The following is a 16,228-nucleotide window of genomic DNA, read 5'->3' as shown; positions in this document are numbered from 1 at the left end:
ACATTTATAGTCTCTTAGATAAAATAAAGTCTTACGTCTGCTGTGGTGTATGATTGATTTACATTTCACCGTAAAACACAGGGAACAGTACTATACACAATCTAGACAGAAAAGATCTACAAACACAGCCAGAAGTACAATACATACTACACTGACTGCATGGTATACTGTATAACATGGTATACTGTATTATTCTGTATAATATGGTATACTGTATTATACTGTATAACATGGTATACTGTATTATTCTGTATAATATGGTATACTGTATTATACTGTATAACATGGTATACTGTATTATTCTGTATATCATGGTGTACTGTATTATTCTGTATAACATGGTATACTGTATTATTCTGTATAACATGGTATACTGTATTATACTGTATAACATGGTATACTGTATTATTCTGTATAACATGGTATACTGTATTATACTATATAACGTAGTGTACTGCATTATACTGTATAACGTAGTGTACTGCATTATACTGTATAACATGGTATACTGTATTATTCTATATAACATGGTATACTGTATTATACTGTATCACATGGAATACTGTATAACATGGTCTACTGTATTATTCTGTATAACATGGTATACTGTATTATACTGTATAACATGTTATATTGTATATTGTATTATACTGTATAACATGGTGTACTGTATTATACTGTATAGCATGGTATACTGTATTATTCTGTATATCATGGTATACTGTATTATACTGTATAACATGGTGTACTGTATTATTCTGTATATCATGGTATACGGTATTATTCTGTATATCATGGTATACTGTATTATACTGTATAATATGGTGTACTGTATTATTCTGTATATCATGGTATATTGTATTATTCTGTATATCATGGCATACTGTATTATTCTGTATATCATGGTATACTGTATTATACTGTATAACATGGTGTACTGTATTATTCTGTATATCATGGTATACTGTATTATTCTGTATATCATGGTATACTGTATTATACTGTATAACATGGTGTACTGTATTATTCTGTATATCATGGTATACTGTATTATTCTGTATATCATGGCATACTGTATTATTCTGTATATCATGGTATACTGTACTATACTGTATAACATGGTGTACTGTATTATTCTGTATATCATGGTATACTGTATTATTCTGTATATCACGGTATACTGTATTATACTGTATATCATGGTATACTGTATTATACTGTATAACATGGTGTACTGTATTATTCTGTATATCATGGTATACTGTATTATTTTGTATATCATGGTATACTGTATTATTCTGTATATCACGGTATACTGTATTATACTGCATAACATGGTATACTGTATTATTCTGTATATCATGGTGTACTGTATTATACTGTATAACATGGTGTACTGTATTATTCTGTATATCATGGTATACTGTATTATTTTGTATATCATGGTATACTGTATTATTCTGTATATCACGGTATACTGTATTATACTGCATAACATGGTATACTGTATTATTCTGTATATCATGGTGTACTGTATTATACTGTATAACATGGTGTACTGTATTATTCTGTATATCATGGTATACTGTATTATTCTGTATATCATGGTATACTGTATTATTCTGTATATCACGGTATACTGTATTATACTGCATAACATGGTGCACCAACGTGTTTATTCAATGACATGAATGCTAGAAGCTTGTGCTCTTTTTTTAACCTTCTCAAATGATTCTGCATAGAATACATGACGTTATTCCTGGTCTGCCGACGGAGATGACACTCATCTGCGGACCCCGACCATGACAGACCACAATGTTAGGTACACAAGCCAACTACTCAAGGCTTATGGTCAAAGATCCTTCTAATATGGATTACAACCCCAATGATAAACATACAGGGGGTCCTCAGCACTATGTTTTATGTTATTGAATTTATCAGTACGAGGTCATAATTTCCTCATATCAACCTGATAATTATTATCATGTTCACGTTTTACACTTTACTATGCCTCCCAAGCAGCAGTGCGCTAAAGAAAAGGAAAGCTCTTTTGGTCCCAACCTTTCGACTTTCGTTACTGCCATTAAAGAGTAAAGTTGATTGAATGCTAATGAACAGAGGGGGGACACGGTCTGTGTTTTTCAGGTATGAAGTCCAATTCAAGTCTTAAGTCAAGACAAGACAGGTCGAGTCTGGTCTAAAGTCATAGCCTGGAAAGTTTTGATTTATTAAAAATAAGTCATTTGCGAATTTGCTAATTAAATTATCCATGGCGGCATATTGACACACAGAAATGGAAGCCACACCCTCGTTGTTTGTTCTAAAACCTGATTGGATGTTGAATGATGCATTCAGTGAGGCAGATTCTGTGGGAAAATTTGGTGTCTTGCTGTAAAAATAGTCAGGTTTGTTGAATACTTGGAATGAGGACACATGATACTCAACACACTAAAGTCCCAAGTATTGTCAAGTCCTTAGAATAAAGTCTGATTCAAGTCCCGATGTCAAGTCACTGATGTCAAAGTCCAAGTCTTTAATGATATTGTCAAGTCCAAAGTCATCAAAACTGTGACCTGAGTCGAGGTCAAGTTCCATAAGTCATGTCAACACCTCTGCTAATGAAAGCTAGAGGGGTCATGGATTCGGTGTGCTGTCTCTTTCACGTCATTCTTGTATATTATCTTTTTATGTGTGTATTTGTGTGTTGTATGCACAGTGTGAGTGACTTTTTTTCGTTTTTAGCGATGCTTTTGGTAGAAGTTTCCACTTGGCAACCCGAGGACCGCTTGTATTGTTAAATGTTTTACTATTATCATTTTTGGCACAGCTCCTGTTTCGGAGTTCAGGTATTCCTCATGAGGGGTCTGGTGTGTGTGTGTGTGTGTATGATACACATCACAATGTATGTGTTGTCCTTACAAGTCGTGTCCCAGTCTCTCAATTTCCTCCACCAGAAAGTCGATATCTGACCTGGTGGCGGCCGCGTTGGAGATGACCATGCGGAAAAAGTTGACCTTCTCTCCTTGAGGCTGGTAGCCCACCATTGTGGTGCCGGACTCCATCATCATGGCCTTGATCTTCGGGGCCACCTTTTGTGTCACGACATCACATGTTACAGTTACAGATAAAGCAGCTTGGCAACCCTGCTAGCATACAATGGAACCTCCTGCTTCACCCACAGATGCAGTTCATCCATGATGGAAACCAAAATGGACAAAAACAGAAGCAATTTGTTTTTTTATATACTTGCTCACTTCAAAAAAACAGCAACAGTCCACAAATGGCCCCCAGGCCGTCCTTTGGACACCCCTGCTTTAGTGTGATGCGGACATGTAACGCAGATTGCCGTGTTTTTAAAAATAGTTGTATAAGCAGGAAGTTTGGAGGCATCGGGAGGTTCCAGTGTATCTTGGCAAAGGAAAGAAAGCTCTAAAGCAGATTAATGAGTCGTTACCTTGTGCAACCTCTGCTGTCTCTCCTCACCAGCAGGCATGCTGCGTAGGCTCGGCGGAATGTACCAGAAGCAGACGTTGGTGTGTTGCGGCTGATAAGGAAAAGGACCATTTGTAATAAAAACTGATATGCGCTCAGGACTACACACAACATTAAGTCCACCTTTGCAATGTAATGAGGACCAACTGCTGTAAAAAAAACACATTGTTACTCGCTAATGTAGCTTTGGAAGAGGGATTTCCTGTCACTAAATATCACAATGATGAGCAAAACACAAATGTAATATATTGTAGGGTGATAAGAAATAACCTCACCTCTGCGTCAAACACCATCTTGAAACCTTCTCTGCCTTTTATTTTGTAATAAAGGTATGATGACAGGTCCAGACACTTGTCGATATGTTGTTCGAATCCTACGGTTCCCTTTTAGGTAAGAAAAGCAGATAAATCCGGTTGGCAACATGAATATAATAATTAGGGGTGTCAAATGATTACAATTTTCAATTAGATCACAGGGGGCGGCACGGTGGTCGAGTGGTTAGCGTGCAGACCTCACAGCTAGGAGACCAGGGTTCAATTCCACCCTCGGCCATCTCTGTGTGGAGTTTGCATGTTCTCGTCCCGTGCATGTGTGGGTTTTCTCCGGGTACTCCGGTTTCCTCCCACATTCCAAAAACATGCTAGGTTAATTGGCGACTCCAAATTGTCCATAGGTATGAATGTGAGTGTGAATGGTTGTTTGTCTATATGTGCCCTGTGATTGGCTGGCCACCAGTCCAAAGACAGCTGGGATAGGCTCCAGCACCCCCCGCGACCCTTGTGAGGAAAAAAGCGGTATAAAATGAATGATTTAGATCACAGATTAATTAATCAGGGTTAATCATTATTATAAGTATGTCTGAAATATGCCAGGATTATTACTGGATATTAGTATGTATTACCATGCAGAGTTGCTTAAGTTGTTACATTTAGGTGTGCTCGGAAATCCCAGCAACAACGCTCAAAACCTAAATATCGGAGTGCTAATGTTCATCTTCATTTAAATGTTTAAATGAAGATGAACCTTAGCACTCACATGAAGATCAATGACAGTTCAAAGACACCGTGATATTTAGGTTTTGAGCGTTGTTGCAGGGATTTCCAAGCACACCTAAATGTAACAACTTAAGCAACTCTGCATGAGTTACAAAATACAAAGAGTTACAAAGTGACATAACAAGAGTTACAAAGTGGCTGATCGGAATATACCCTGAATGTTTTTGTCTTTTGTGTTTATGTAGAGTAGACCACACATACTCGCATAACAGATGCTGCCGTAATGTTCGGAGTGTCCCTGAATGCAGCGAGCAATTTTGTGTAATGAATAACGAATGAATGAACATGCCAATACTTCATTTGGCACCTTTGCTTTCCACATCAGCCAGAACTTGAAGATGTCCACATGGCGCCCACACTGGATAGCCTTGTCTCCGGTGTCGTACGCCACGTCGTACTGCTTGTCTGGCTGGAAAAGGTAGCCAGCGCACATGGAGTTGCAGCCTTGCAATAAACCCTACGCAAAAACACAAGCACCAAACGTGTATAGGGGCCAAACATCGTGGAGTGACAGGAGAGGGAAAGAAAAGTTCAAAAACAAACTTCTGACCTTCTCTCGGACCAAAATGGCGGAACACTGCAGCGGTACCCCCATCATCTTGTGAGGGTTCCAAGTGACTGAGTTGGCCCTGCACACACATTAGAGCGGCGAAGAGTTGACCTCTTTTAGGTGAGGACAAATCAATACCTGAACATTATGATACACATGAGGGGAGTGTTTCATGTGGGGGTTTATTATAGAGGTCCATGCTTGAGAACAGCCTCTTCTCTTGTGCAAAAAACAATAAATGTGTGCTATGAAGCTTTTAAGGTGCTAATATCATAAATTATTATTATTATTATTCATTACTTTGGGGGCGGCTGGGGCTCCACTCCCCTGACCTTGCTCCTGCAGCCAAAACCAGACCCAAATTGGAACGTTCAGCAACCATTGGACCAAGCTGGCGGGGCCTTGTCCTGGGGGGCTACCATTGTTTCTCCAGAGAGAGGGATGTCATTTATTTGAATGTAAATAAAGTGCTATTCTTTATCAAAATTTTACATTTATACATATATACATTTTTTATATAGAAAATGAATATATATTAAATAACATACTTTATAACAATGTATAAAAATAAAATACAAATATATATTTTTATACTATTTTTAACCTATATCAATACAATATAATACAATACAATACAATATATCCAAAACAATACAAAACTGAATAAAAACAAATCATATATTAATGTTAACTTGTTTATATTGTCAGTGTGAATGGTTGTTTGTCTATATGTGCCCTGTGATTGGCTGGCGACCAGTTCGGGGTGTACCCCGCCTATCGCCCAAAGACAGCTGGAATAGGCTCCAGCAACCCCCGCCCGCGACCCTCGTGAGGATAAGCGGTAGAAAATGAATGAATGAATGTTTATGTTTTTCACTAATAATTAATACAATTTAAATATACATACTTTTTGTAATAAAAACATGTATTAAATTCTGTAATAGAAACTATGTATATATTAATTTATTCAAAATATACATAAAAACATTTACATAATTGTTAATACAAAAATTATTATTTTGCTATTTTATTTTATTTTTTATTTATTATTATATTTTTATTTAAAATTATGTATATTTTAATTTGATTTATATATTTATTTGAAATATATCAAATATATTCCAAAGCAGAGATTTATTTTCATAAATTATGTCATTTTTACAATTGTATATTTACTATTTTTTATGAGGAAAAATTAAATTGCAAAGTGAATTTAACGAATAGCCTTTAATCATACTAGTAATATGAACCAAACATGACTCTGGGACCCCCGTACGTAAGCCTCCTGTTGGCCCCCCACATCTGTGATGATTGCCTCAATGTATTGATTTACCTCTCGACTCCATTCAGCTTGTGTCTGTGTTTCCTGGACATGAGCAATCCTCCCCCCCACGCCCCCTGCACACAACACAACAACACAGCATCAGGGAGGAGGTGCACTCACATACATGAGAACTTATTAGTTCTCTAATGACGGATCTCTTACATCCACATGAAGCCACATGTTGTACTTTTCACAGATGTCTGCAATTTCGTTGATGGGATCGAAAGCTCCATAGACGGTGGTGCCGGCCATGGCGTTCACATACATGGGAGCATACCCCTGGAAAAGGAAGCACACACAAACACACGCGGGTAATGACAGCCTTTCTCTGACATCAAAAAGACAGGAAGGAGCATTTTCTGTAATGATGCACTCTCTGCAGATGTGCTTAGCGCTAAATTGCTGGCCCACCCCTTCCAGCCTCCACATCATTTTACCCTGAAGAATGACTCCCAGCATCATCGTGTGTGAGAGGGCAGATGCATTATAAGCTTATTAATATAACCTTGCTTGCTCTGGCACATTTTGCGGCTCGGATGAAAGCCTGTCATTGTACACCGGAAGAAAAACACAGTACAACCTCTCGAGCCGAATACCCTGAAGGTGTACAATTCGGAATTCAATCCAAAAGGATACCTCGCAAGTCACACCAGCAAGGTAAAGGTAGAACCACCTTCATGCATGATGTCATGATTAACACCGTGCCTGTTTTGCTTTTTCTTTGGCTTTTTCCCCAATCTACATCCTCATCTTTCGGAACGTACTGTAATTTTGAACTGGAGCTTCAATTTGTTGAATCCAAGCACACCGTCCCGTTAAAGCGTTTCAGGAAGTGACTGTATAGAATTGAGTATATAGAATATGGCCATATACATTGTATCATCAGCTAAATATGGTATAGCTACAGCCCTAGTGATGATAACCATAGAAGCTGAACTGAACTTCATTGCAGTGTTGAGAAGCGGTACATTTGTTTTGGAGGCTGTAAAAGTCTTTCAAGTGTTTCCATTTAGCATTTTTGTCATTTGGATTATGCTGCAATGATGGCAATAAAAGAAAAAATGTGATGATAACCATAGAATTCCAAATGAAAGTTACTACACTGGAAAGCAGTCCTGGCTGCTCAGTACAATATTACATTAGACTTTATGTATTTATGTAAATATACAAATATTCAAAGTCACCTGCATTTAGTCAGTAAAGGCTAAGTAGTTTTATTCTAAAATATTCTATTGTGATTATACAGTAGTATATTTTCACTAGAGAAAATGAATGAATATCTTGATGTGTATCTCGAATTATTTGTTATTCTCACTGATTTCTATGAACAGATTTGGTTCCACTTCACGGTTTTGGACTTTCACCTTTTGCTTGGCGGCAATCACTTTGGCTTCCAAATCAGCAGGAATGACTCTCCCTCTAAGAAAAAAAAGATAGATGGATAAGTTTCATATCAGCCACACAGGGGAGGCGTCATGTGGATGAACCATAACCTTTCATCTGTCTTGAGCAGGATCAGGTTGTCGGTTCCAAAGCCGAGAGCCGCGCTGGCCTTCTTGATGGAGTAGTGACTCTGTAGGAATAGGATTTGAATGAGTATTTTCTTTCATGAACATCTCACGTGCGGTAGACTAACATGCTCAGAGGTGAAGAGGACCAGTCGCGGTGCAGCTGCCATGCCTTTGGTTTTGACCTCCGGGAAGTACTTGTATCGTGCAATCATCACGCTGTACATGTTGGAAATGGCTCCTCCTGGGAAAGGAAGGAAAGCAGATGTGTTCTCTCAGCAGCGGGCGGCTAACCGAACACGAGCGCTTCCACTGTGCACCAAGTGGAGTGTGACACCAAAGCACTGGCTCATTTTAAAGCTTCTCAGCTTGGCGTACTTGGCTCTTCCTACCTGGGGAGAATATTCCGTCCCCCTCCCCCTCGGGCCAGCCGATGATTTCTCTCATCTTCTTCAGCGTCAGCTGCTCCATCAGTACGAAGACGGGCGCAATCTCATAGGTGAACCTGCAATGCAGAAAGTACATGTTGTGTTTAAAAAAAGAGGCAAATGCAAACGTGCTTCTTCCTGCAGGAGACTAATGGGATCAATAAGGAACACGGTGACACGTAACAGTATGGACATGGGAAGGCTGATTGTATAGCGAGGGAGTGCGGTGCATGCTCTTCTCACCTGGGAAAACATTTTTGCACTGTCACACCTCATTTCATTTCAAATTTGAAGCAGACAATACCAAACCCCATGATTGCCCCGTAGAATAGTTTTAACACCCATCACTTCCTGTAGGAAAGCTACTGTACATCCCGGAGCAACAACACGACAGTACTTTCTCTTAAGGTCACCACTCGCTTTATTGTCATATTGACTTTTGACATGGTAACTAGAGGGACACGAGCACTAAACTTAAGGAAGCAGAAGGAAAGTTAAGCGCAAGTTTGGAGGAAGCCCACGCACGTGTTGACATTGTGACATCAAGGAACTGGACAAATATGAAAGATGATATTGGCTTGACCACAAGCAAATAAATACACAACGCAAGACTTAATGCTGCTTCATGTCAACAACAATCAATAATCTCCAACTATTAGGCCAACTTCAATATTAAAAACATCACCAAAAAGTTATTGCTCAATTTACATACAAAATGACTTCTATTATTATTATTTTATTTTTCATGATATGTCTGCTGTATATTATTTCTACACTCTTTAGTGTACTGTATATGCACTATTTATATACAGAATTTATTCTTGATGCTTTTTCCACTTATTCTAATTGATTTAGTACTAACAAAATTTTATAACTTGAACAGTATTAAAATCATATCAAATCATCATCATATAATTTATCAATGATCACCAATAAGTTATTGCTCATTTAAAAAACAGAAATTACGTATTTATTCTTTCAGATTTTTTATATTATACATATGTATTAGATGTATATGTATTTATTATTATGTATTTATTATTTTATCCTTGATTTACATGTTTTATTTCACGTGTGATGTATTCAGTAGTATTGATTATGAACGATCAATTCCCTTTGCAAAAATTTATTTTAAATTATATTTTTTAATTTTAATTTTTTTTATTTTAATTTAATTATATTTTAATCTTATTTATCCACGTTTTTCTTTCTTTCCACCAGTACTAGCTACTACTAATGATAAAGAACAACATACCATTGAACAGATAATATTGGCTACAACTGTATTTACACAACGGTGCTGCAAAGCATTGCTGGGAACCAGGAAGTAACTCCTGGAATCGCTAAAGTATAAACGACAGGAAGAGGAAACACTAAGGAAATAACTCATTCATAGAAAAATGCTCATTCATACTGTGCATATGAATTTCCTAAATGAACCCCTGCTCTGTATTAAATACAAATTACAAAAGCAACTGTGACAAGTGTACTATGGTACTAATCCACTATGATCAGTTAGCAATTAACTCATAGCTCGTAGCTAATTAATGGCACAAAATATTTTGGCCTAGGATGTAGTAGCATGTTTGTACACTTGTGTAATTTATAAGTACAACTTAAACAGGACGTACTGTATACCTGTACCTATGGTAAATAAGCAGGCAGAATAAGCAAGCCACCACCTCCACTATGTTATACATTCATTCCACAGCCGCCGTGCATGCATACATTGTGCTTATGTAACAGCTGCATGCTACACTCAGTCTATTAATGTCACTCAATATTTGCCAGGGATGATTAGCTTTGACAGACTCATTTAGAAGACAGATTGCATATAGCTTATGTTAGAGCCAATACTGCAAAGTGTGTGTGCTACCCCAGCTGAAGTCACCGTCACCAAAACTTTGAAAATATACGTACTTCTTAATGACTCAAATATACTGTACTTCAATCCTTCATTTTCTTTCTTGTGCAAGTTTTTGTAAAAGAGTTAGTAAAAGGAATTGCGTTTCCCATCACTATTCCATAGTTCCTCCACAAGCATCCATCTTTGCTATCTGCAGAGTCCAAAGAGCACATAAAGATAATTTATGCAAGAAGATGACTTACATGTTGGTGTTGGCCGTGGATGTAAGCCACTCCCCTGCCAAGCCAACAATGTCTAAGCCAGTGGACAGCTGGTTGAAGAACCTGGGATGGCCTGCCATTGACGAATAAAACAAACACCATCATCATTAGAATTAGCAAAGCTTTATTAACAAAACTCATCTAGCTCATGTTCGTCCTCCTCACCTGTCCTCACGCCATACTTCAACGTGTCCCTGCAGTCCACCAATATCTGCTCCAGGGACTCGGGCTGATCGGAGAGCTCCAAGTTGAAGCCCTCCATGCCTTCCAGCAGCTGGTGGGGGTGGTGGAAGTCCAGGACCTTGGTGGATCTGTCAAAGGTTTTGCGGATGTAGCTGGTGAGGATTTCCACCACCTCCAGCAAGAACTGCATGGTGGGCTCCTCACCGTTTTTGGCAGGTAGGAGATCTGCAGAAACAATAACAGACTTAGGTGTGTGTGGCTGCTCCACCATAACAACTCGTTTCCTGTTGGTTGGTTTCCTGTTGGAATATACTGTACATTAGCACATATAGTGGCACCTAATAAGGAATAATAATTAGGGGTGCATTTTGATGCTGATATGGGTCCAATAATTATCGAACATCCCTAATAATAATAATGTAGATAGTTTTGTTTGTAGATGTATTATCTAAACTATCTAAACTATCTAAACACAACAACGTAACAGCATAAGTAGCCTTAAATCACCTGCTGCACTTCCCAGTATAACATCAGACAACCCATCTTCTATCTGAGAGTTCGAATACGTTTTGTGGAATAAATGTCATAAATCCTGACATGATGGAAATGCACATCAGGCTTTCTGTTGCTGTGACAAAGCTTCCAACATGTCAACAGGATTGATCTTCCTATGTGTAAAATATCGCACTGTCAGCACAAGCTGTACGATCCAATATGAGAACATGCAGCATTAACTAACACAGTCATTTCAATTGTATTCATTATTAGGTCTTATTAATATGATGGTGATGAAAGCTGCAGTGCATCATTTCGAGGGATCTTTCTCACCTACTGATCCCCGGATACACAGGTAAGGTAAGGTTACCAAAATATTAGAAACACCTCAATCGGAGGCAGCATGATAAACATATTTTTACATGAATTCCCATTTAAAAGCGTCAAGTAAAATCATTATTATGGTTACAAAAGACAAAAGAGTATTTGTTACAGTTCTGGTTGGGTTGCATCAGGGGTGTACGGTGGTCCGGCACAGAGGCCATTTGTGGGCCTGCAGCTCATTTTTTTATGGGCCGGCTGCATGATTTACAGTTAAAATGAAACACACAAAAAAAGCCGAGCTGTTCGTTTTTTTCACCAGGGTTCACTTGTGACTTTTCAATGATGTAAAAGGCCTCAAACATGCAGTTCAGTTTGTGGAATAATCAAAAGAACTGTATCACACAGCCTCCTGGTAGGGAGATGAGGGTTCAAATCTCGGTTGGATCAGCTCTGTGTGTAGTTTACATGTTCTTCAGGTACTCCAAATTCCTCCCCTCATCCAATAACGTGCACATTAGGTTCATTGGAGACTATAACCCCTTTTCAACCCAGGTATGTTTAACTTTAGATGGGCAGCCTGTGACTGTAGAACCATATTCATATATAATCATAATGAAATTATGACACATTTGATTATAGCATTTTTCACCTTTTCACCTTCACTTGTCAACAAACGTACATTGAAATACGTCAAGGTGCCAAGCACAAAACTACTGTATAATTGTAATAATAATATTTTATTAAGAAGAAATAATTAGCATGAATAAGTTATTATTAAAAATGAATTCGTCATTGGATTTGACAATAAACAATAAGACGTTTTCTGTCTAAATTGACGGAAAAATAGCATGTAGCAAGGAAGTTAGCTGTACCGCTTATTTCCGGGTCACGTGCACTAAACAGATTCCCCTTTTTTGTTTTTATATCTTTATAGCACAAAAAATAGAAATATGTGTGTGTTTATGTGTCGCGTGAGGATTGTGGATGATGGGCGAAATTTTTAAAAAGTCCGTTAAATTGTGATGTATCACCTGTTTCCTACCTCTGGCAAACATGTTGGAGAAGTCGGTCTCTGTGCGCGTGAATCGCGCGCCCCCGCCACTGTTGTCACAGGAGAGCACGAGGCTCCTGGCCGCGCGCTCCTTGAGGGACCCCGCGAACCTGCTCCTCTCCTCGAGACTGTTGTTCTTTTGCAAAAACCCTGAAGCGTCACACGGAAATGATTACCACCTCGAAACATGCGATTAACTCATTTGAATTCATTAATCTTATTTCACTTTCTGCGTTTGTGTCCATGAGTGGAGGGTGGGAGGTATTTATGGGTGGGGGGAGTGTGAACACGATGACATCAGCAGAGAACTCCAGCCAAGCACAAACAAATCGGTAAATTGTTGTCATGCACGGGCACGAGACGCAGATCCAGGATCAGCCAAATGTTTTTTTTTTTAAATTCAAAACAAGAATATTGTGCAGCTTGGTGGTGTGTTCACTGCCTGCTCTTCTGTGATGCAGATCCAGCAGACTGGTGGATGATTGCAATCATCAAAGCAGCAGAACGTGTCGGTCAAAACAATTGTGAGCACCAGTGCGTGACATGTGCTCTTATGGGATGTGTCGGGTTACTGTTGAAATGGTCTCTCATGGGGGGAAATGGAAAATAATAATAATAATAATTTAATGACATTTAAAACTCCCATCATTTTATCCATCAGCTAAGATAGAGAAAATGTATTTTTTATTGATGAAACAATGCATGTTTATTTGTGGGCGTGTTTTTTTAACACTACTTGGTTCAAAGAAAATAAAAAAATATCTATTAGTTGAATTTCTACAACTCTTCTACACTCTTCTGTGTGTATGACAGCGGCCCCGCCTCCACCCACCGAACACAAAGAGACTGCCTGACTGACAGAAGGGCTCATTCTGTTCATGCTGTTGTTCTATGGAAAGCAATGAGGAAAACAGTGTCAATATATATTGATGATACAGGTCATTTTCATTTATTTTGTGATGAGTTTATTGATTTATGATCGTCCCAGGCCCACGAGACATTTTTTTTTCCTCAACAAGAAATCTTGTCACACCCCCTATTTATTTGTTCAAACACAAAAATAAAAATGACATCATTTTAAACACATTTATTATTTAATTAAAGTAATGTTTATGATTTATTTATTACTGCTCATGGCTTTATTTATAATTTGGATATATAATAATATAATATAGAAAAGTATCCTATTATGTAATGGAATAATATATATGTATTTTGATGTTAAACACAGGGTGGGACCAAACTGCTGAGAAGGAGGACTGATGAAATAAACGGTCATGTTGCAACGTGTGTGCACATGTGACGTCATCCACCGGTCTTTTGACGTCCTAAATCAGCTGAACCACGAACACCAACTCACCACATATCTTCATGCCCAGTTTCCTTGTACATCCGTGGGCAACTCCACACCAAGCGTCGTAGCCTGCACAGCAATCACATCAAATCCCTTTAAAGTACAAGCTTTCGTTAATTACGCTCATTTGTATTATACAATATAAAGCAGGTCGCCCGGGGCAACGAAAATGGGGGGGGGGGGGGATTCGAACACATTCTAGGACTTTAAATTCATTATTCCTTTGCTTAAAGTGTGCTTTCTGGTAAAAAGATGCGAGATACAAGAGCATCCCCTTATCATGGGCTTACAGCCAGTCCGGTTGGGGGGGAGTAAGGGGGGGGGAGTCTTCTGCCAGTTATCAAATACACCACACACACACACAAAAAAGAGGAAAAAAAGCAATTTAGGGGCAGTGGGGTGACAGGGGGCGGGGTGGCTCATTCACATGTCAACTCCTGTCTTTGGACCATTAGACAAATCATTGGCCTCTTCCATTGGATGTTTTATATATTTGGTTTTAAAAAACATAAAAAACTGTAATATTGCCTGACCACCCCCCATATCCCCCCCACGCACACACACACTTGAAACGTTTCCTCGGGCTGCAGAGCTCAAGTGTGCCATTAAGGCCAATTTAATATGCCTCAATTCATTGACTCTTTAGGGGCTGTTTACGTTCATGCATGCTAACACTAATGCACAGTACAATTCATAGGAAATCATGACAAATAATAATAATAAAATATGGACTATGCTTGAATTTAATGCAGCAATCATGTGCTCATTTGCAGAGAAAGAACCCCCCCCCCTCCACTCCACCCCGTCCCCACATCTCCCCATTCAATGGAAATGATTAACGAGGCCCAAATAACATCCGTGAAATAGCATCTGATCCACCATGTGTGCACCTACTTGATCCCGGTGCTCGGAAATTCGTCGCGTTGGGATCCGGATCTCCATCGGAGGAGGAGGAAGGTGCAGACGCCATCAATCCACACACAAAAAAAAGTCCTCAGCTCAGCTCCTTCCCCACTCCAAAAATAAATAAAGAAATATCCTGGTGGTTTTCTGTAAATTCCCTTTTTTTTAAAATCCCTTGTCTTGTCTCACTGGTGAGGAGAGAAGAAAGAAGAATGTGTTGCTTGAAGTTGGACCTGTGGACCAGCAGAACAGAACCAGAACCAAGACTCGTCTGTCTGGCAAGTTCACTCATCAATGAATAAGTCCTTCATTCATTTATTTAGTGTTCAGAGTCTTATTTTAAGGAAAATATCACAATGTAGTTTATTTATTGACTAAATACACTATTAATACTATTAATAGAATGTGGTACATGCATGAAAAAATGCATATACGCGCAAATAAATATGCATAATTTGATATTAGACTTGATTTAATGAAGGAATAATTCATTTAAAATGCTTTATTATAATTCCTGCCAGATTCAAATAATAAGAAATACGATAAAATAATAAGATAAAACAACATGTGTCGAAACCACGAAGAAAACATATGATATTTATATTAAAATATGCTAAACAAATGGTCTCAGTGATCATAAATGCAACATTAGTTGGAGTTCGATGACACAAAACACCTGTTACGGCATCTGCACTCAGAATAAAGCCAAAAATCCTGGACTTTGAATGCAACAAAATGCAGCCTTACCGGTTATGAGGGCGAGGAGGTGCAGTCTAAAATAGACTTGAGCAGATCTCCAGCGCTCCACTCATCAATGCCACGCAAGGTGACCTTGTCTGGGCTGGAGTGGACAATTTAAAGAAAGCCTTCCCCGAAAATGAGCGCGCACTTGAGCCTTTGCAGCATTTTTGTGGTGGGTCTCCAGGAGCTTGCTATCAGACTTTTTTTTTCTCTGTGGAAGTGATGCTCCCCTTGCGAGTCGTCGTCACGGACTTCAAGTTTGATGCTGGTGGAGCAACACATTACGTAGAGGGGGGGTGCATATGTGTGTGTGTGTGTGTGTCACTGGTTTCCTGTGGAGAAAAAAAAAACAAAAGAAAACGACATGAGCACAATCAATCCCTCAGTTGATGAGCCTTTGTCTTCATCACACTCCTCCAATGTCCAATAGATTAACCAGATGACGTCATTCCTGCTTATCATCTCATTTTTGAACAACTTGAACATCTTATTCCGGCTCTTTTGAACAAAGTGACGTTATAATAACATCCGCTAGGTGGCGCTGAGCAACCAAAAATAAGATCCTGACTGTGCTGAAGAGGTCCTATAATTATAAATGGAATCATCAAACTGGAACAGGAGGAGTAGGACACACTGAAATAGACACAAGACACACATTGAAACATGTTACTTATTTGCTTGGTTCAGCACTGG

General features: G+C 38.7%; 1 protein-coding gene across 2 annotated transcripts; it reads right to left on the bottom strand.

The window, feature by feature from the left end:
• Positions 1–1,478: 1,478 nt before the first annotated feature.
• On the bottom strand, positions 1,479–15,866 carry LOC131136144 (glutamate decarboxylase 1-like). Of its 2 annotated transcripts, none has more exons than XM_058082710.1 (17): positions 15,542–15,866; positions 14,786–15,027; positions 13,898–13,960; positions 12,529–12,687; positions 10,650–10,892; positions 10,467–10,557; positions 8,322–8,434; positions 8,058–8,173; positions 7,915–7,994; positions 7,786–7,840; positions 6,584–6,700; positions 6,431–6,495; positions 5,098–5,176; positions 4,855–5,004; positions 3,768–3,875; positions 3,455–3,544; positions 1,479–3,089 (listed from the first exon to the last, which is right to left on the bottom strand). In XM_058082710.1, exons 2-17 carry the CDS (start codon positions 14,859–14,861, stop codon positions 2,916–2,918), a joined length of 1,779 nt encoding a protein of 592 aa, XP_057938693.1. In that variant the 5' UTR covers positions 14,862–15,027; positions 15,542–15,866; the 3' UTR covers positions 1,479–2,915. The 2 variants fall into 2 exon arrangements, with proteins under 2 accessions (XP_057938693.1, XP_057938692.1); XM_058082709.1 differs by having other exon boundaries at positions 1,480–3,089; positions 14,786–14,982; positions 15,542–15,865.
• Between the last annotated feature and the right edge of the window lie 362 nt (positions 15,867–16,228).

This window comes from Doryrhamphus excisus, chromosome 9 (assembly GCF_030265055.1).
Source record: "Doryrhamphus excisus isolate RoL2022-K1 chromosome 9, RoL_Dexc_1.0, whole genome shotgun sequence".
Taxonomy (NCBI): domain Eukaryota; kingdom Metazoa; phylum Chordata; class Actinopteri; order Syngnathiformes; family Syngnathidae; genus Doryrhamphus; species Doryrhamphus excisus.
The sequence above is the reverse complement of the archived record's forward strand: the minus strand, read 5'-3'. Positions and strand labels throughout refer to the sequence as shown.